Source organism: Dipodomys merriami, unplaced genomic scaffold (genome assembly GCF_024711535.1).
Source record: "Dipodomys merriami isolate MVZ:Mamm:240054 unplaced genomic scaffold, mDipMer1.0.p SCAF_7, whole genome shotgun sequence".
Taxonomy (NCBI): Eukaryota; Metazoa; Chordata; class Mammalia; order Rodentia; family Heteromyidae; genus Dipodomys; species Dipodomys merriami.
In genome coordinates this window covers 1,397,537-1,419,593 of record NW_027206290.1, presented here as the reverse complement: position 1 = coordinate 1,419,593, position 22,057 = coordinate 1,397,537, and the positions used below count along the sequence as shown (strand labels likewise).

The 22,057-nt window shown below is 35.0% G+C and overlaps 1 protein-coding gene across 14 annotated transcripts in view; it reads right to left on the bottom strand.

Annotated features, from left to right (window-relative positions):
• The window catches only part of Lrrc7 (leucine rich repeat containing 7), a 486,949-nt gene that overhangs the window by 115,511 nt on the left and 349,381 nt on the right, over positions 1–22,057 (bottom strand). For all 14 annotated transcript variants that reach the window (XM_070006786.1, XM_070006787.1, XM_070006793.1 and 11 more), the window contains exon 9: positions 3,690–3,764. In XM_070006786.1, the coding sequence (XP_069862887.1) occupies positions 3,690–3,764 (75 nt within the window). The remainder of the gene's footprint in view (positions 1–3,689; positions 3,765–22,057) is intronic.

Sequence of the window (22,057 nt, the reverse complement as noted above, 5' to 3'; positions counted from 1 at the left end):
GACTTGGCAGCATTTGTCCAGGAGCCAAAGAACTGGGCAATTTTTATCCAGAATTGGAGAGTCTTTTGTTGGAAGCCTCCTAGGATTGGGTATGATCCTGAGTAATTGCTCCAGGTAAGACATTCCTGAAGAGGTGATGGACTGATAAGCAGCATTTCTAGAAACTAGGGTGGAACAGAGATAGAAAAAAGTTCTTCATTCCTGGAAAAGGGCACATGATAGCATCTGCCATAAACAACAGTCCTGACACAAAACCATACCAATACAAAAGGGTGGAAATGAAATGGAAACTTAACTTTTATCTAAGTACAGGCTGCAAAGCCTGCATTTGTACTGGAAGTTCTTGACCTCCATGTCTCTGATTAACTAAACCCTTTGCTTTGTTTCCTCAGCATCCTTCCTGGGCACAGATTATAAGTGCAGTCTTGAGGGAGCTGAATTGTTGTGAGGGCACTTAGAACACTCAGGTCACAGAGCTAAGCTTTATCCCTCCCCAGGAGAAAGTGTCACTTTATTAATGGCTTTCTTCCTCAAAGAACTGCTATGCTAGCCATCTACTGTTGTGTTGAGCAAAAAAAAAAAAAAAAAACACCCCATGATATGTTAGGGTTTTGCACATGTGTGTGTATTTCTTTCTTTGTTCTTTTATCATAAGGGAATTTCTTTCATCCTTGAAGCTTCTTTCAGTGTTATCTTGCTTTTTTTCCAACCCAGATCAATATTTTGCTGTGCAGTTTCTGAACATATATTTTGGAAACAAAATAAGGCTTTGTGATGCCTGTGAGCTTTATTTATTTATTATTTATTTACTTATAGTCTTTCTTAAGCTTCACTTGAGGCATTAATAAGTTCTAGGTCTTTCAGGTTTCAGGTCTCAGAATCCTTGAGGATGTTGACAGTTGTTTCAACGTCTCTCAGGACATAGGGGTGTCTGTAAGTGAGCAGTGGGCTGGCAAATGTAGAGAATGAAAATCACAAGTTAAAGCTCAAGCTTTCAATGGCATATTAACTTGTTAGTAGTATAGGAGCTAAGAAAAAGGAGAACTTGATTTTTTTCTTGCTTTTTTGACATTAAATAGTTTAGAATTAATCATCTGTGAACATTGACAGACATGGGCTGCCAACTTCACCTAAACATGAGCCTGTCATAGCCAAGCCTGGATGGATGATTGACAAACACCTATTTGTCAGTACCAGCATTCAGAAAAGCTATGGCTATTTTTGGCAGGGGTTGTGAGATGTTCACATATATGCTGAAGCAAGATGACTAATTAAAGTGTGCTAAGCAAGTTATGGGATCTATTCAAAGCTGAGAGAATAGATGACAACTTTGACAAAAGACAAATTAGGCTTTTAAGATTTTTAAAGATTTCACCACCGCCTTTTCATTTATATAATAAGCTTATTTGAGGTATGAGTTAATTTCTACAGTTAGAAAGCTGAAACACATGACAGCATCTAGAAAAGCATGATGAATCAAATTTTCATTTGTGCCTTCTCCTGGTCTTGTAGAGAGCATACAGGAGCAGTGCCATGCATAGCAGTCTCTAGAGATGGTTTGAATCAAAATCTCCTGGCTGTATTATGTTGGGCTATTTACCTGTTCTTTCACTTCCATTATCTACAAAAGGAGAGCAGTGATAGAACATGTTTCACAGGGTTCTGATGAGGATTCAATGAGTCAATATATGTAAAATGTCATGTAATGCCTAGCTGATGACAAATACTGTGGAAGTGGCTTTAAAAAATATATATTTATTGTTATAATAAAGGTGATGTACAGATGGGGTACATTTACATAAGTCAGATAAAGAATACCTTTCTTTTTAAACAATGTCACCCTTTTTCTCACTCTCTTCTAGTTTTTCCCTCTGTTCCCAACCCACAAGTTGTATAATTTATTTTCAACATCGAGTCTAGTGAATGTTATTGTTGCATTCATTCACCATTTGCCCCACCATTTCTATGCCTTTCTTTACTCTTCCAAAGACAAATAAATGAACAAACAAGACAAAAGGAAATGAAAACAAAAACAGCAACCAAGAAAACAACCCTCTTGTTTCACTTCCTGGAGTTCATTTCGATAAAAATTATTTGATATGGCCAGATGCTCATAGCTATTGTGCCTGTGTAATCTTCTCCTAACAATATCCTCTTTTGGTCTCACACAATGTGAATGCCTAGAGAGCTGTGTAATTTATTGTGTCCCAGTGTATTTTTTTTTTTTACCTTCCAGTGTGTTTACTTTTAGATTTACAGGCACATTCTAGTTACACAAATGAGGGAAACCATGAAATCTCTGTTTCGTTGGGTCTACCTTACTTGGCTCAATATTATTTTTCACAAGTCTTTCCATTTCCTTATGAATAGTGCAGTATCATTCTTTCTGATGGATGAGTAGAATTTCATTGTGTATATATACCACATTTTCATGATCCATTTATCCATTAAGGGTCATTTGGTTTGATTTTATATCTTGGCTATGGTAAACAATCCTGCAATGAACAAGGTTATGCTGGTGGCTTTAGTATGGCCTTGTTTGTATTCTATTGGATAGATGCCTAGGAGTGGAATTGCTGGGTGATAGGGACGTGCTATGCTTAGTCTTTTGAGGAACTTCCATAGTGTCCACACAGAATGGGAGCAGATTTTTATTAGCTAATCAGACAAAGGCCTAAAATATACTTAGAGCTCACAGTTATTAAACACCCCACAAATAAACTCACAAAGAAACAATAACCAATTAATAAATGGGCTAAAGACTCAAAGAGAGACTTCTCAGAAGAAGAAGTAAGTGTCCAATAGATGCATGAAGAAATGTTCAATATCTCTGGCCGCAAAACAAGTGCAAATTGTGGAATTAACAATAAGCAATGCTGGTAGGGATATGGCCTAAAGGTAACTCTACTACACTGTTGGTGGGAATGTAAACTTGTTCAGTGGTTATGTAAGTGGTTTTGAATAAATAACTATACTCAATAAGCAGATGTAAAATTGCAGCTAGACATACATTCTGGTTCCACAATCTCTGTACTGGAATTAGTAATGGCATTCTTATTTATATTCATGTGCTGAGTAGTATAATACAATATTCTATTCTAGCACTCTTTTAGTAGATGGGTGGTCACATTACAACAGTTGAAGCCAAATCCACTGCTCACAGATGTTACTGGGCTGCCTCTTTGTTGAGGAAAAAAATCTGACTATAATTGAACTTTGTCTTTAATGCTGTATAGTCCTTGCCATCTTTAAAAGTCTAATTGGCTCTATTGGACCTCATTTGAACTTATACTTACATTTTGTGAAAGAGCTCTCTTAATATGAGATGAAATCATTATCTATTTACTTATAAGAAATAATGTTGATTTTATAAAATTAAATTCGGTGTTAGATATAGTATTTCTCTTTAAAATTAACTATGAATTCACCAACTTTTTAAAACAGTAAATATGGGAAGAAATAACAAGTATGCTCCTGAGACAGCAAAAGAAATAATTCACTGCATACACAACACTTACAAAAGATACATTAAACACAAAACTCAATGAAAAACAGTTGGTAACTGAACTCTCTAAACATTACTTTTCTGAGAAATGTGAACACTGAGATTCAACATCTAGGGTTATTACAATAATCAATCAACATGTAATATAAATGCTATAAATCATGGCATAATAAAACTTACATACCCCAGGTAGAATTTGCAATGCATTATTATCCATCCATAACTCCCTTAAATTTTGTATTTGATCCAGAACTTCAGGCTGGGAGAGAGGCAGGAAGAGAGAACAGAGGAAAAAAAAAACAAGTTAGTCTTTTCTTATCATGTATATCAGACGTTATTTCTTGAACTTTTGTTTGTAATTGACTCATGTTAATTCTCTAAGAGATTCCAGGGTTCACAGACTTTCTATCAACCTGGTAGTCCTGGAGAGATAGCCAACCTAGAATAACAATAATTATAAACATTAAAATCCATTATTTAGATATCTTACTCTACTACTTTAATACCTTTCTCTTGTCCTTTGTAACATTAATTTTACTCTAATTAGTTGAGCAGTTTCTTTTTCACAAGAGTGTAAACATTCAAAGGCTAGGGTGTGTTGTTTCAAACACTTTATTTTTGCATCTCTGTTTCTTACTACATAGTCATACTTGGTACTTCACATTCAAACACCCACTTGCAAGAAGCATTGGTGTATTATGATGGGCTAGATTAAGATCCTTTGTTTCCTATCCCTTCAATCCATTAATAATTATCTGCTAAATAGGAGAGATGCCTACTGTATATATTGCACAAAACAAATCAAGCAATAGCAGATTCATTCTCTATTGAAGTGTTCTGAGCAAGTTTTGGAGCTAGATTATTGAAGACAAAGGATTATAGATAACTAACCACCCCCCCCCCAAAAAAAAAACTACACGAGAGAAAAGAACAGCATAGAGAATGGAGGCGAAACATAGTGAGAGAGAATGAGAGAGAGAGAGAGAGAAAGAGAGAGAGAGACAGACAGACATACAGACAGACAGACAGACACAGACACAGATACAGAGAGAGACACTGAGAGACAGAGAGACAGAGAGGGAGACAGAGCGACAGAGAGACAGAGAGACCGACAGAGAAAGACCACAGTGCATGAGATATTGATTACCTATCTAGAAGCAAAATTAACTACCTGGTAGTCACACTATACCAGAAGGGTAAAAGTTGCCATTATTGTCAGCATCATCTCCCTCCTTGTGGTGGTCTTTTCACCCATTTTTATTTTCTCCAGAAATTACCAATTTCCTAAGTTTTAGGCTCTGTCTTTCTTCTGAATTAGAGTCTGTTTCATCATTTTATGGGAGTGACTAACACTAGTCAAAACATTGTATTACCTAGCCACAGGGATTGATTCAGAGATGGAGATGGGACTTGTTCAAAACCTATGTAAAGGCTCATGGCCTGTGCCTGTAATCCTAGCTGTTTGGGAAAGAGGATCATAGTTCCAGACTACTTTAGGCTAAGTCCCATCTAAACAGAAAAAGGTGGGTGTGCTGTGTGTACCTGTCATCCCAGTTATAGAGGGTAGTTTAAATAGAAGATTTACTCTCCAGGCTAGCCTAGGAAAAGATAGATTCTCAGCCAGAGCAAAAAGGGCTGGGGTCATAATTTACATGCATCTGCCCATGAAGAATGAAGCTCTCTGTAACTGTAATCCCTCTGTACACTATTTTTACAATAAAAACATAATAAAAAGAATGAAGCTCTCAATTCAAACCCTAGTGCCACTAACCAACAATCAATCAAACATGTAAAGCAATCACTCTTGGAGTGGAACTTCTTGGTTAAGACTCTTGGTAGTTCCTGTTGGATTAGAAACTAGAAAGAAGCAGCCAAGCAATTTCAGTCAAGAAGAAAAGGGGGAAAGAATTTGAAAATAGAGTCTTTCAAATGAAAGGAAAACAAGCTAGAGCTGAAAGATAGAGCCAAGAAATAAATAGAACTGATAGCATGAGAGAAGGGACTGACTTCAGACAGATGTGATATGCTTTTTTCCCTCTGATTTGAGGGAGAATGCTTCAGTATGCTATGAGTATAAGGAGACATGGAGAAAGGATGAGTAGAAGTTGAGAGGATGCATACATTAAATTATCAAGTATTCTAGATGAGATGGAGGAAAAGGGAGCAAGAATCTTACATAACAGCATAGCTGGGAGTGAACTGGATACAAATGTGAGAGTATACAAGGTCAATTGAAAGAGATATGTCATTCTCTGGGCCAGGAATGGGATTGATAGTCTAACATAAAACAGAAGAAATAAAACCTCCATTCAGGTTTACATTAAGTCAGTAAAGAATGAAGTAGGAGTGAGGGACAGAAAATATTACAAAGATGGAAAATTAGAAGGAGAAGTCAGAATTTAGGAATCTGGTATTTCTGAAGTAATTACAGATAATGACAGCCTTCAAGCTCTACCCCTGAAGATGGTCAGCCCAGGTAGGAAGTATGATGTCATGGTTTGTGGGCAAGGGCGATGCTATAAGAACATAGGCCTTGTGTGGCTTCTAAGGATTCTAGCAGTCCATTATCTTAATCTCACATATCTGCTGTCTTGGCTATGCATCAGACAAAATAGAAAAGATGACTAATTATCCCTCTGAAATTTCTCTAACACTGAGTTCTACTAGGGATCCTAGAAATTTCCAACTTCTTAGAAAGGAATAATTTGCTAACCTACATTTCTGCTTTATTTCCAAAGACCTCATTCCTGCTCTTTAATAGGATAATGGAATAACAGTCCTACTTTATCGATAAATAATTGAAAATCATTTCCTGAGGAAAATGAGAACAATTTGACGAGGGTGGTATCACTGTAGCTGGAATTGTTTTTCAGGTTTTCTGGCTCCAAAGATGACATCACATTATAGCTTAAAATTAAAATTCCAAAATAACAAAGAGAACTAGTAATCACAAATGACCCAGAAAGAGAAAAAAGCATGTACTAGGTTTCTAAATAAAACATATTTTAATCACTAGATAATAATATTAGTATTATAAAGTGTACCACAGAGGAAGTTGCAGGAATTTCCAAATAATAGCAGAGACAAAAATGTAGTTAGCGATCAATACAATCTTGCTCTAAACAAAACAAAAATGTAATATGATGATCATCTCATGATCAATAGATAATTTAAAAGTGGATCTTAGATCTAAACTAAATGGCTTATATTCAATAGATAATTTAAAAGTGGATCTTAGAACTAAACTAAATGGCTTGTGTTCAATTAATTTCATCACAAAGTCAATCAGCTTTATTAAAAGCAAATAAATTAATTCAAGGATAACTTGGCATGTTCTTTTTTTAATTTTATTTTATTTGTGAACATACTGTACAGAGGGGATACAATTACATGGGCAGGATAATACGTACATTTCTTACCAAGCATTGCAGCCTCCTCCTTTGTTTACCCTTCACATCCCTTCCCAGCCTCCTCCCTCCCCCCCCATCCCAATCCTTCTCCTCCCCCCCCCCCCCTCCACCGCGCACCGACGTTGAAAAGCTCGTTTTGGACATGACAACTTGTATTTCTCATTGTTGCAACAGGTCCACCTGTATCCTTAAACGACTTATTTTTCCCCATCTCCTCCACAAGTTATACTGACATCAAATATAGTGAAAGCAGGGGTTATACTGTGGGGGAGGGACATACAAAGCAACAAAGAAAGAACACTGCTGGAGGAATATCAATACCAAATTTTCAAACTCTACTATAAAGCCATAGTAACCAAAACAGCTTGGTATTGGCATAAGAACAGACCTCAGGACCAATGGAATAGAATTGAAAACCCAGAAATGAACCTACAGACCTATAGCCATCTAATCTTTGATAAGGGAGCTAAAACAATAGAATGGAACAAAGACAGTCTCTTCAGTAAATGGTGCTGGCAAAATTGGTTAACTACTTGTAGAAAACTAAAGCTAGATCCTTATATATCACCCTGCACCAGAATCAACTCCAAATGGATCAAAGACCTCAAAGTCAAAGCAGACACTCTGAAAACATTACAGGATGGAATAGGAGAAATCCTAGGTCTCCTTGGCACAGGCCAAAATTTTCTGAATAGAGACCCAGAAACACAACAAATCAAAGAAAGGTTGGACAAATGGGATTGCATAAAGTTGCAGAGCTTCTGCATGGCAAAGGACATAGCTAGCAAGATCAATAGAAAGCCCACGGATTGGGAGAAGATCTTTACTAGCCATACAATGGACAAGGGTCTCATATCTAAAATATACTATACTTGGAACTCAAAAAATTAGATCCCCCAACAACAAATCCTCAAAGTAACTTGGCATGTTCTATACTGAGAAAAGACCTGTAAGATAATCAAACTCAGAAGCAACTTTTTTACCTCCAAAGTATTTTCAAATAAGTATCTCATGCTTTGAAAACTTTCAAATCTGGTTCCAGGCAATCATATAAAAATATTTAAAATAGAGAACAATATCAATATAGAAAAATGTTCATTGCAGAAGTTAATGTTTAAAAGTTGGTTTCCAAGCTAAATATGTGATAATATAACAGAATAGACAACAAAATTATAATTAATAAATTGGTTTAGTGTTCAGCAACACAGATAGATTATATGTATTTTTTAATTTTTAATTACAAAAATGAGTAGTTTCATTACCTTGTTCATGTAATTGTAACCCTTCTGTACGGTATTTTCACAATTAAAAAATGAGTAGTTTGCTTTTTTCCTAGGTGTGTGTGTGTGTGTGTGTGTGTGTGTGTGTGTGTGTGTGTGTGTGTTGGTACTGAAGTTTAAATTTGGGGACTGTGTGCTGCCCCTGAGCAGTTTTGCTCAGGCAGGTGCTCTACTAACTTACAGTTTTGCAAACAATGTCTCATGTAAAAGCAAATATAGTGAATGGAAAGAGGAAAAGTGAGTGAATATAGTCCTAATTCTCAATGCACTTGTTTGAAAATGGAACAATGAGACTTGGTGGGATGGTGGGAGAAGGGATGGTTGGGAGGGGGAAGAGTGGTGGAAGAGTGTCTCACCAACATGTGTTGTACAGCTAGTTGGATGCCAGTGGCTCACACCTGTAACCCTAGCTACTCAGAAGGTTAAAATCTGTGGATCATGGTTCCAAACTAGCCTAGGCAGGAATGTCCATGAGACTCTCATCTCCAAATAACTACCAGAAAAACCAGAAGTGGAGCTCAGTGGCTCAAGTGGTAGAGTCCTAGCCTTGAGGTACAGTGTCCAGTACCTGAGTTCAAGCTTCAGTACCAGCACTACTAACAAAAAAAGGACATTCTGAATTCAACCCAACTTGTACAACTATTTGAAGGTAATAATTTGAAGGTAAAAAGCAAGCACAAAATTTCATCTAGCACTAATCAATTTCTATAAATTGTTGTATGGAAAAACTGTTGTATTTCCATGAATATACATACAAACAGTAAAAGTAGGAATATAGGATGACGCATAACATGTTTTAAAAAATAATGACCTTGGAGGAGAGATTAGGATAGACTAGACTAGAACAGAGAAAAGACAAGACTTCTAATTGACTGGTAGTGGTTTGTTTCTTTACTACAAAGACAAACTGCACAAACTTTTGTGCATTTTGGTTAGAGGTATTTGTTATGTTAGTTTACAATTTTTACATTTTTTCAGTTTTAAAAATTTAGAAGAAACTACATTATATCCAAATATTAATTTCAAAAATCTTAGTAATGCTATTAGAATAAATTTAAAATTTTCTTCTCTTGCATTTCCAGTATTTTCAAGTCTCCAATAGTATGTGTATCAAAGTGTATTAAAAATTAGAGAACATTTCAGTGTATTTTCTTTAAATTGATACTTAAGCTTACTTAAGCTTTGTTTTCAAAGTAATTTTCCATAACTACCCAAAATGATTGAAGAAAATTATCACATCAATAAAAACACAAAGAAAACATTTTGAATGACTGCAATGATTTCCAACAACTCATTTCAAGTACATGTAATTTTAGATTGTTATATTATTTTGAATAGTTTTTTTTATCGTTTATACCACTAATTTGTATAATGCAGGTCAATTATATGTGGTTATAACCTACTATATTTCTGTTCTAATGTGGTTTAGAGAAATGTTCACTATGGAAAAAACCTAACATTTTTTATTTCTATAACTTTTCAAAGTAAAATCAGTAAGAGGAAAAAAAGGATCTTTAGAGGTTAAATGTCTCAAATTTCACCACTCTGGACAGTGCTATGGAAGTTCCTTAAAAAAACTAAACACAGATCTTCCCTCTACCACAGATAGGCCCATACCATCCTGGGCATCTACCCAGAACATCACAGGATATTATAAAGACACTTGCACATCCACATTCATTGCTGTATTATTCACAATAGCCAAGTTATAGAAACAGCCAAGATGCCCAATGGATAAGTGGGTCCAAAACATGTGATACCTAGACGCAATGAAAATTTACACAACCATTAGAAAGAATAGTATTATGTCATATGCAGGAAAATTGAAAGATTTAGAACAAATCATGTTAATTGAGGTAAGCCAAGCTCAGAGAGACCAACAGTGCATGTTTTCTCTCATCTGAGTAAGCTAGATTTAAAATATACTCTTGTTTGTTTTTTCTTTTTGTCCTATTTGTCATTGGGAGGGCAAAGAGGGTTCAGGGATATGGAGGGATCAAGGGTGAACAGATGTGCAGTGGTACTCACTAGTCTTGTGGGTACTCACTAGTCTTCTTGACAGGAATGAAAAGGAAAACTGTGAGACAGCGAAAGAAGGGGTGATATTGTCCCAAAAGAAATGTATTCATTACTTGATTTACAAAATGGTAACCCTTCTGTACATCACCCTTATAATAATATTTTTTTCAAATTAATTAAATTAAATTAAAATTCCATGAGATGATCCAGTAAGTGTCATAACAATAGAGACTTGTAGACCTACAAGATATTGGAATGAAACCTATGATTCAAATAAGTAAATGTGAAGATTCATTCGCCACACAATAAATACAAAATATCTAATGCAAACTTTAAAACTACATTCTCTAACCAAAGTGACATAACTCTGATATTTCATAGAGCTATTATAATTCAAATTTTTGTTTTCACATCTTTAATACTTAAGAGGTATTGTTTTCTTTTGTTTACTCTTCAGAACTTTGTTGAATAACATTTGGTGTTTGCAGTTTGCCAAGAAAGTGTAATTTCTGTTTAAGAAACTTTCTTCCTTTTTTATTTAAATCCTTTATTTAGTAATTCACTTGGTTTATTGCTAGCCCTTTAGCTCTCACAACTGGGAAATCTTTTATTCATGAATTTCACAGCCCTGGTTGAAATTCTTCCTGATATACAAAATTGGATGACTAAAATTGTTCTCTTTTGAAAAGCCTACTTATCATTCTCTCAATTGTAATGTACTACATGACTTGAGATTGTTTAACTTCCTCAGCTAATTTCTTTGGAGAGGAAAAGGTTAGATCCACAGGGTCTGGTCTATTTCCAGGTTACATTAATTTCATGTCTCTCAGTTTTATTTAGGAAGTCAATACCACTAAAATGGGCATACAAATTTAAAAATTTGCTTTTATTTCATTCCCTTCAGGAAAAAGATGCACTTTAATAATTGTTGAGTGGATAAATAGGTGTTCTTAGTGACAATAATAAAATATAAATTGATAAATTAATTCATAAGCTCTTATGAATATTTTAGTAGGACTTGAGCATAATGAATTCATTCATTTAAATACTCAGTTGTGTATACTAAAAGAATAGAGGAAAATCTATGCACAACTTATTGTGGATAAGGAAACAGAGTATGCAAAGGAAGAACTGGCGTACAAAATGATCTGAAAAGGTTGGAAGACTGACTACTCTAGCAAAATGATGTTGAATGGAAATGGATAGAAAGATCCACTGTATGTTCCCAAACCAATCACAGAAATATGGAATTAGAAGCAATAGCACATGTGAAGAAAATTGGGGATTTAACTGGAGTAAGGTCAAGATTCATTCATATATTTGTAGTGAATTCATTCACTCTAGAAATATCCCCGCTCTACCTTAGGAAGACACTACTAAAGGAAAACAATGTACCAGTAATGGCCAATTTGGCGTCTCCTACCCACAACTGGTGGCCATTACTCAGGGGAGGGTCTTGGTATGAGCCCAAAGTAACAGAACTAATATATGAGGAACATGACATGATCTTCAAGTTTTCTAAGATGTGATGACTATTGTTTAGAAATAGAGGAATATTCTAAAAAGCAACATTGTAAGTGGTTCATATCGAGCATGCTATCTCCTTAGAATGAAGGTAGCTTAGGAGGAGCTCCAATGCTAGAAACTTTAAACCTTTCAACAATTTTATTCAGTTTACTAGTATGTCCCAGGCCAGAGGGAAAAAATAGTAAATAATAACCAAATTTTCATGGGAGTTCATGTTTCTTAGGCTGGGCCCTCCAAAATAGCAGTTGGATAAGAAAAAGCAATTCTGGTTTCATGATTACTATTTCAACTACTGTACTAAAACTAGATCTCAACCTTTTTGACCTTGTCAGAGTCTAAATTGAAGAGAAAGAATGGTATAACAAATATAATCTCAAAACTCAAACAGGTCTTCCCTTCTCAGAAAAGAAAGAAAAGAAAAGAAAGAACATCAAATAAAGCTGCAGCCATTTCCTTCCTCTACCCTCAATCTACACTGCAGCCTGAGGCTGCTTCAGTCTGATAAATCCTGCTTGAAAACAGCCTTTCAGTCTCACAAAAAAGACACACCCCAGATATGATACTGAATTTCTTTTCATATAAAATGACTCTCATTTGACCCTCACTTACTTTTTGGTCTCTTCTTTCACTGAACAGTTTAGCCTTGAGAGAAATTCAAGTCTTAGTAGTTCTTCAGGGCATCATACTTTATCTTTCTTTTATTTTTTAAAAATTAAAAAAACTTTATTGTCAAGGTGATGTACAGAGGGGTTTCGTTTACATGTATGAACTAGCGAGTATATATCTTGTTGAACATCATTACCCCTTCCCTTGTTTTTCTTCTACTTTCCCACCCCCTCAGACTCCCCACCCAAATGAACTTATCATTATTGCATTGGTTCACCCTTTGTCCTTTGTCTCACCATTTTGTTGTTCCACTTCCCTTCCTTTCAGTCTTGTCTTTGCAAGTGTTATTCTCTAAACCTGAAAATCTGACCTCTGATTGGGTTAGACATCTGATGTTGGTGTCTGTATAGCAACTGCACATAGTCTGAATATGCATCTCCAACTCTTTCCTCTTTGTAGTCTATTGCTCCAAAAGTTTCATCTACTGTGGATAAAATGAACAATCCATGCTCCCAGACACTCTTTTCCTCTAATACATCTCAGTAGCTCAATCTCAAATAACACATAGACTTTGCTACCAAATATGGATATACTATTTGCTAACTGTTCCTTCTCCACTTTCAGCTGGCTTAGTCCAGTAGCCTAGAACTCTCTACAACAGTTAATGATAAGACTTGCTATGATATACTCAATTTAACTTGTCTTCATTTATCCATCTTTCTAAGCTGAGTTTCAATGCAAACAGTCTACTATTAGGAATAGTTTCTTGTATACCACATTTAGCAAACACTTTTCTCACATTCAGCCTAGCTGAAAAGGAATCTGACTTTGCTTTTTCTAAAATTGCACCAACCTATACTGAAGAGAATTACAATATATAAAGGCTGAATATCTTCCCTTTAAGTTTGTGGCAAATGCTTAAAATGGGGACTAAATACTGTGAACTATTACTTTGTCTAAACAAGTTACTTTTTAAGTCTTTAAAAGGACCATTTCATGGTTCTTTGACTTTATTAGATACATCCTCTCTTACTCTACCTCATGCCCTATGCTTTTGCTCACTGAATTAAACAGAGACCATCCAAATGCATTTACTACAAAGGTAATGGACATTAACACGAGGCTCCACCCATGCAGTTTAAAAAATCTGCAAAGAGATATGTGTTGATATTGACTGATATTGGCTGTTGTCTTTTTTACATTGAATTTCCCACGACTGTATCATACTTCCTGGGGTACACTGTACCACTTCCAAACTCTGAGTTGGGGAAGATTATAATTTAGATTTAGCCAACATCTATGGGTTTTAGTTTCTTAAGTGGTTCTCTTTCATTAGCTGTGTTTGGGCCCTCTCACACTTGTGTTTCCTGTTTGTCTGAGTTTTTAATTTTTTTATTGTGAAAATACTGTACAGAGGGGTTACAATTACATGGGCAAGATAATGAGTACATTTCTTATCAAGCATTGTAGCCTCCTCCTTTGTTTCCCTTTCCCATCCCATCCTCCCCCCATCCTCCCACACAACCCTCCCCCCCCCCACCAAAGTTTTTAAATTTTGTCTTGTCTTTACATAGATTCCATCCAGCCTTGAATTTAACTCCTTCTCACATACACTTTCACTTTCTCTACCAGGTTACCTCTAGCAGAAATACAAATATGTTTTTGCTTCTCTGACCATTAAAAAGAAGTACTTCAGCAGTTAGCATTGGCTCAATTCTACATTCCTAGCTACTCAGGAAACTGAGATCTGAAGATCACTGTCTAAAGGCAGCCACTCCAGGAATGTCCTTGAGACTCTTATTTCCAATTAACTACCAGGAGTGAAAGCCAGGATAGAAGTGTGGATCAAGTGGCATAGTGCTAGCTTTAAGTACAAAAGCTCAGGGACAGCAACCACTCCCTGAGTTCAAGCCTCAGGACCAGAACACAACCAAAAAACCAAAGTACTTTTACTGCTTCCTTAGCAACTTCCATCAACTTCTCTATTTATTTGGTGTTCTTCATGGGAGCACTTTATAAATAGTTTGGCCACCCTGCCTTTGTTTCTCCTCTCCCACTCACTCTCCAGGTTACTGAGATACATTGCTAAATGCTGTTCTTGAGGAAGTCATACAGATTTCCAATTAGGGCTTGGACCCTGAAATAATGCTACATAAGTCTGACTTAGTAACTCTGCTAACAAGTTAGCCAATAAAGAATAAAGAATAAATAAGGGAGAAAAATAAATATATAATTATTGTGTACATTCAAATCTTACACTAAAAGCCAAGTTGATTAAAGAAATTTTTACTATTTTATATTCAAGGTAGAAAATGCATACTTGCAGTACCATCTTTTTTCTATTACCTTTATGTGATGCATGGTTAGTGTCAAATATGAAGTAAATTATAATTTTTTGTATATGTTTTCCCAACTGTTATTGTTTGAAATGTTGACAATGCATACACATACTTTCTGTTATGCACTACAAGCTAACTTTGAAAATATCTAAAACTGTTTTATTTTTTCTGGACCATAGAGATATCTTTTACCCAATTAGATATTTCATTCAGAGAAAAACAAATCAGTTACTATTTCTTATCAGTAAACAGAAATCTTAATTCTTTCTTAACTGTTTTATATGATTGTGAGCTTTTGAAGAAGGCAGACACTTAGCAGTGTATTTGCTGCAAAAACTCTGGTAATGACCTTGAAAGGTCATAAAGATGTTTTGCAAAGCCGAAGCACATTCTTTTTTTTTTTTTATTGTGAAAATACTGTACAGGGGGGTTACAATTACATGGGCAAGATAATGAGTACATTTCTTATCAAGCATTGTAGCCTCCTCCTTTGTTTCCCCTTCCCATCCCTCCTGAATCACAAAAAAAAGATTGCTGTGTAGTGAGTTCAAGGTAATTCAAAATTTGAATTGTCTGAAACTTAGTAATCAATATCTAGTATGTAATGTCATTTTTTCTGTATTGCATTCTATATTATATTGCTCAATACCTAACAGAAATTACATGACTAATCTGCTAAATTAATAAGCACTTTATAAAGATGGGAAACTACACTGTCAACTATGCACATATTGTCTTTTCTGTTAAAGTCAGCAAATGAGAAAGCAGAAAGTCAACTTACTGCTTATAACAGTGTATTACATATGTTCACTGAAAACAAGAACCTGTATTAAAATTGTAAATTTTTCCAGGTGAAGATGTTTTGTTTATGTGTTTGGTAAGAATGGTTCATTAGTACAACATAAGAAATGATGCATGACATATTCATATTTAAGTTCCAAAGAAATCTGTCTTTAGTTTATGTAGCTAGGAAATACTGAATTAAGTCATAACCTAGCTTTCTAATTAGCAGAGAAAACTCTTTTTTTTTTTTTTTTTTGGTCAGTCTTAGGGTTTGAACTCTGGGCCTGGGCACTGTCCCTCAGCATTTCAGCTCTAGGATAGCACTCTACCACTTGAGCCACAGTGCCACTTAACAGTTTTTTGAGGGGTTTATTGGAGATAAGAATCTCATGGCCTTTCCTGCCCAGGCTGGCTTTGAACTGTGATTCTCAGATCTCAGCCTCCTGAATAGCTAGGATTATAGGCGTGAGCTACCGGTGCCTGGAGAGAGCAAACGCTTAATAAATATTTGTTAAGTAAAAATCCAAAAAAAAAAAAAAAGATTAGTGCTATCAGTAGGAACCTTTAATCTTGCTGTGCTTTAATTTCCCAATTAGTGGAAGAGAAATCCTTCTGATTATTCTACTTGATCTTGCTGCATAGCAACTATATGTAGATCTTGAGTATTGTACACTATGGACTTTTAAAATGTATTTTGAGATGTGGAAATATTTTTATACACATAATTCTACAGGTCAAGTTAATTTTCAGTAATCAACTTCATATTTGTTTTATTTCATTATTTTAGATTTATTACTCTTGAATATATAATCTTTACAGCTTTTGAATATATCATCTTGTATTTCTACCATTTGTTCTAATTTTTACTTTTCTGTTACTCATTTGTTTTCTTTTTAAAAAATTCTTTTTATTTAAAGGTGATGTGCAGAGCGGGTATAGTATAAGTCAGGTAATGAGTACATTTCCTTTAGAAAAGTGTCCCCCACTCCCTCATTCTCTCCCAGTTTTTCTCCTCGTGTCTTCCATCCCCACCCCAAATTGTATAGTTCATTTCCAACATAGTGTCAAGTCAATATTATTGCTGAATTGGTTCATCCTTTGTTCCACCATTTCTGTGCTTCTCCTATTTGGCTATGAGTAATATTGAGTATGGGCATTAATGGATTTTTATTTGCTTGTTTCTATATCTCACATCAATAATATAAGAGGGTAACATAAAATTTATTATGGTGTGTACCAATTATCCCTACATCTGATTGTTCAAATAGTAACAACAAACTGCACCTGAGAACTTATAATGCTTCACAATAATAGTGTTAGAAATAATATTTATTTTTATTATTTTATTTTATTTTTATTTTTCGTGTTACAAATTATAGTGTTTATTATTATAAACATTCTAATTGTCTACTTTTGAAACTTTAACAAGTATGTATCAAGCACCATCTTCATGCCTGAGCACTGTTTTATGGGATGAATGTGAGAGAAATTCAGATTTTGATATGATCTTGATTGAAACATATAAATAGACTAATAGTGAAAGATATGTAATCTAGGACTAAATATTTTGGCAAAAGTGATCACAGTATGTATGACAAAGGAAAAACTAAATAAATTGAGAAAAATAATCTACATGATCAAATACATTACAGAAACTAACGAGAGGAGTCAATTCTTTCGGTCATCTTTCAAACCCATCTTTGCTTCTATATTATATAATTTCTCTTTTAAAGTTTCAGCCTCATTTTCCTATGTCTGAATTCTATCATCTAAATGGCACCAAGTTAATTATACATATTTTATTAGTTTTATACAATAATTGAACAAACTGTTTACCAGGTTATATTAATTTGTCAATACAGTTCTACATCACTACTCTCAAATTACTTTATGGTACTCTGTTGATTTCTTTATTAACCTCCATTTTAGGGTTAATTGATACTGTACAATTTAGTAAAAGAATAATTTTATTGGTACAATCTACAAGGACCAAAGCTATGTGATTTGAAGTTACATGCTCAATTGTTTTGCATGCCATTTAAAAATTGTTTTGTTTAATCAAAATTTTCTCATATATTACAAATGAAAAATGAGTTTTAGGTTGCAACTTCAACCAAAATGTCAATTGAATGTATCAGTTTTGTCAAGCCAATTTTTATTTTATCAACTTCAAATGAGATATATTCATATACATACATATGTATACAGACTCACTAAGTACTGCCTTCACCTACTTTCACCTTATCTGCTTAGCTTTCCACTTTGATTTTCAGTCATTGTGGAATCTTCAATCTTATTTCTGTTCCTTTTTTTGTCTGAATGCTCTTGGTCTTTGTCTTTAATTATTTTCATACATCTTTTAGATTTCTGTTCAAGGTCACTTCTCAGAACACTCTTTGTATTATAGGCCAATACTCCTTTGAAGTTCTTAACACATTTAATGGATAAAATTCTTCATTTCTGAATGTACTTGTCTCCTTTGCTAGACTGAGTTTTGGTAATCTAATAGCTTAAAAGAATGATCAGGTAGTATACTTACCCAACAAATATTTTTTCTAATGCTTATATATTAAGCACTATTATATGCTCAGAATAGGAGACACAACAGAATTAAATAAATGAATGAGTATAACTTACTAAGTATAACTTAGTAATGAGTATAACTTAATAAGTAGTTCAAATCAACCCCTCTTCCACATAAGAATGTTATCTTTAATTTCTATTATGTCATTAGTGCTTTACTGTGAGTATTTTGTGAGTATTTTGCTTTACAAATTGCACATTGCTAATAGCCTTTACCAGACTGGTGAATGGATCTCATATTGAATAAATTATGGATGCATACAGACTGTTATCAAGTATGTCCTAAAACCAAAGGCACATACTTGATAAGAAATATAATAATTTGTCATTCTTTTTTTGTAACAAGTTACAAAGGTGAAAGTTTTTCTATGTGTCAACACATAACATTTTTAGAAAATAAAAATATTGTTTATTATTGTTACAACCATTTAATATTTATATTCATGTGAAGACACGAGGGTTGGACTAAAAATGTGAATTCTTAACAAACATTTTGTGAAAAAAAAGTTGCCTAGGCTTTAACTTGTAGCATATGCCTTGGTCTCTTTTTTTTTCTTTCTTTCTTTTTAACACAGAGTTATGAACAGATGCATGAGCAGGTTAATTCCGTACTCAATCTTGCATTTCTGCACATGCCATGGAGGTGGATAGGGGCCAAGTCAGCTCTATCGATCCCTTGTCAGTCATTAATCACATCAAAACCACTTACCTTTTCTCTTATTTAATCAAAACTTAAATGAGAGTTCTGCTAACAAATGCTTATTTTATACAGTGGGGAGGCATCTTTCTTTTTCATTCCTCTGACATAAGAATCTTCTTGTGAAACCAATCTAGCCAGCCTTCATCACACCTATGTTTCCTCAGTTTCTTTTCTTTGACTATGTCAATATCCTGACCAAAATGCTCTTTCCCCGTTCTACTTATCCAAATCCAACTTATTTTTCAAGGCCTAGGGAAGTCTCTGCCTTAGGGAGAGCTTTCCATAATTACCATTTTTAAACCAGCCCATCAACATGTACCAATTACATAGAGCTCAAGAATCTACTACGGATGAATGACTAGGCCATATATTTAGGAGAATCACAAAGATTAGGTTGTCACATGTTTGTTCTTTAAGATGTTTATAAGTTTAAGAGACAGAAAAAATAGTCTATCTGCTGGGTGCTAGTGGCTTATACCTGTAACCCTAGCTACTCTGGAGGCTGAGATCTGATCATCATGGTTCACCAGGCCAGGCAGAAAAGCCCATGAGATGCTTACTTCTAATCCACCAAAAAGCTGGAAATGGAGCAGTGTCTATCCTTGAACGAAAAAGCTCCGAGCCAGCCAAGTACTTTCAATCTTACCTACTCAGGAAGCTGAGATCTGAGGATCGTGGTTCAAAGCCTGTCTGGGCAGAAAAGTCCTCATGAGACTCTTATCTTGACTTAACCACTCAAAATCCAGAAGTGGTGCTGTGGCTCAAGTGGTAGAGCACTAGCTTTAAGTATAAAAGAGGGTCAGGAACAGTGCCCAGTTCAAGCTCCAAAATGGAAGGAAAAAAAGCTCAGGGCCAGCACCCAGGCCCAGAGTTCAAACACACACACACACACACACACGCACACACACACACACACACACACACACACATACAAACAGAGTTCAAACACACACGCATACGCACACGCACACACACACACACACACACACACACACACACAAAATTTACCATGAATGAAAAAAATCATCTGCGGAGATTCTTGTGCTCCATACAAACTCAGTCATAATTTTAAACAGTGTGGCTCAGAAATATGAAATTTTTAGCAAGTGTTGTTGATAATGCTGATAATATGTTTTTAGCATACATTGCTCAGATACAGGGGTTACTAAGATGAATGCACAGATTCCTTGACTTTGTGGAGACCATAACCTAGTTGAGATGCATGACCAATCAACACATAAGGCAAATATTATGTAATTATTACATGTTAAAAATAGAACAGGTTTGTGTGATGGTTTCAATGATCAAAGTAAATGGGAAGAGTCAATATTAATGGAATTGGGATCTCTTTATGGGTAACAGTCACATTGCAGCAGGGGAAGGAGAAATCTGTATAACACGATCATGCATCCACAAGGACAGGGAAAACTAAGCTGCAAAACAGATATTCTCTTCAAAGAGGAATGTGGGAAGGAGGATTTTGGAGAAGATGCTGCACTTGAGCTGGATCTTGAGGAAAGTATAAATATACAAATTATAATAGAGAAATCAGGGTGAGGGAAAGAAGAGAAGGATGCATGTGTAGCTGATAACAAAGCTGCAGACACTGCTGTACATGTGGAAGATAGCAGCAAGATCAGTTCACCCCAGTGAATAGTTTGAGAAGTTAAATTGTTCTTGTAGTTATGAATTTGGGAAGCATTTCACAAAAGAAAGCTGAGCCAGATATTAGGAGGCCTGGAGAACTAGACTCTAAAGTCACATTTATTTCTCAGAGAAGTCATTTGATACTTCAGTATATATTGTTTTTATACTCTCCTCCATCCACTTATTCTTTATTTATACTACGAAGGTAGGGACATACTTCAAACTTCTTTCTAAGTCCATCAGAATAAAGACAGTGCCTGGCACAGCAGGAGTCAAAAATCTTCATTTCGTTGAAGGACTGTTTTTGTTCACACACAAAAAAGGGCTTCCCTAGCACACAGAAGTACTTTGCACCATAAGTCTTCTCTGTTCTGTTGACATTAATAAAGCAGCTGGGAAAATAATCATTGCTGAAAAATCATAGAAGTCATGTTGAAAATGCTTACAGTGTCTGAAAATGAGCAATGCAACTCTAGCCTCTCCAGGACTCTATTATAAATGTGTGATTCTGTTTTGTGTTCTCCTATTAACAGTAAATATTTTAATTTTTGTTTCTATCCAATTAACATAACATAAAAATATGCACCTGTAAGGGAAAATATAGCAACTACTCCCCCAAATCAATAGTGTGAGCATCTAAGATATAATAACTGGCGTCATTTTATGTGTACTATAAATTTGGTGAAGAAACATTTCTGGATGAATAAACCCAGTAGTGTGGCTATTGAAGAGAGTCATTAGAGTTTTCACTGGGAAAGTTATGACTCTCTAATACATTCCTATAAAATGTCTACTGCATGAAGTATAAAAAGTACTTACTACAAAGGCAGTAAGGCAGTAAGTACATCCAGAGTAGGAAGAAATAATTCCTAGAAACCTATCATGTGACTAGAAATGGTCTAAGTTCCAAGATACATTGCTGAACAGGGGAAATGAATTGCCTGGTTTTGTGGAACTTATATAATAAGATCTAGAGGGTTGATACCATTGTTCAGCAATAGCAAGTTATTAGTTACATTTCATGGCATCTAAGAATTTGTACAATGTTTTTATATTGGTTATTTTCTACAATGGTCTTTCATTCTGATTTTGAATAAACTTTTCCTCTTTGGATAAAGGTATAGGATCAACTAGACAAGTGATTCTGAAATATTTGTATATTTTATATATTTTAGACATTTATTTTTTAATATTTAATTTTTTTATTGTGAAAATACTATACAGAGGGGTTACAATTACATGGGCAAGATAAGGAGTACATTTCTTATCAAGCATTGTAGCCTCCTCCTTGTTTCCCCTTCCCGTCCCATCCTTCCCCCACCCCCTAACCCTCCTCCCCTCCCCCCCCACCAAAGTTGTAAAGTTCATTTTTGACCTAATGACATGTACGTCTCATTGTTGCAATGGGTCCACCTGTATCCCTATTTAAATGATTTGTTTTTCCACTTCCCCTCCAAAAATTATACCAACATCAAATACAGTGAAAGCAGGGGTTATACCGTGGGGGAGGGACATACAAAGCAACAAAGAAATAATCTTATAAATGTGTTAGAAACAATCGCATGAAATAAAAAAAAACATTTGAATACATATCTTAGGGTTCATTTCCCTAACATCACCTTATCTGACCTTTTCTGCTTGACTCAGACATATAGTAG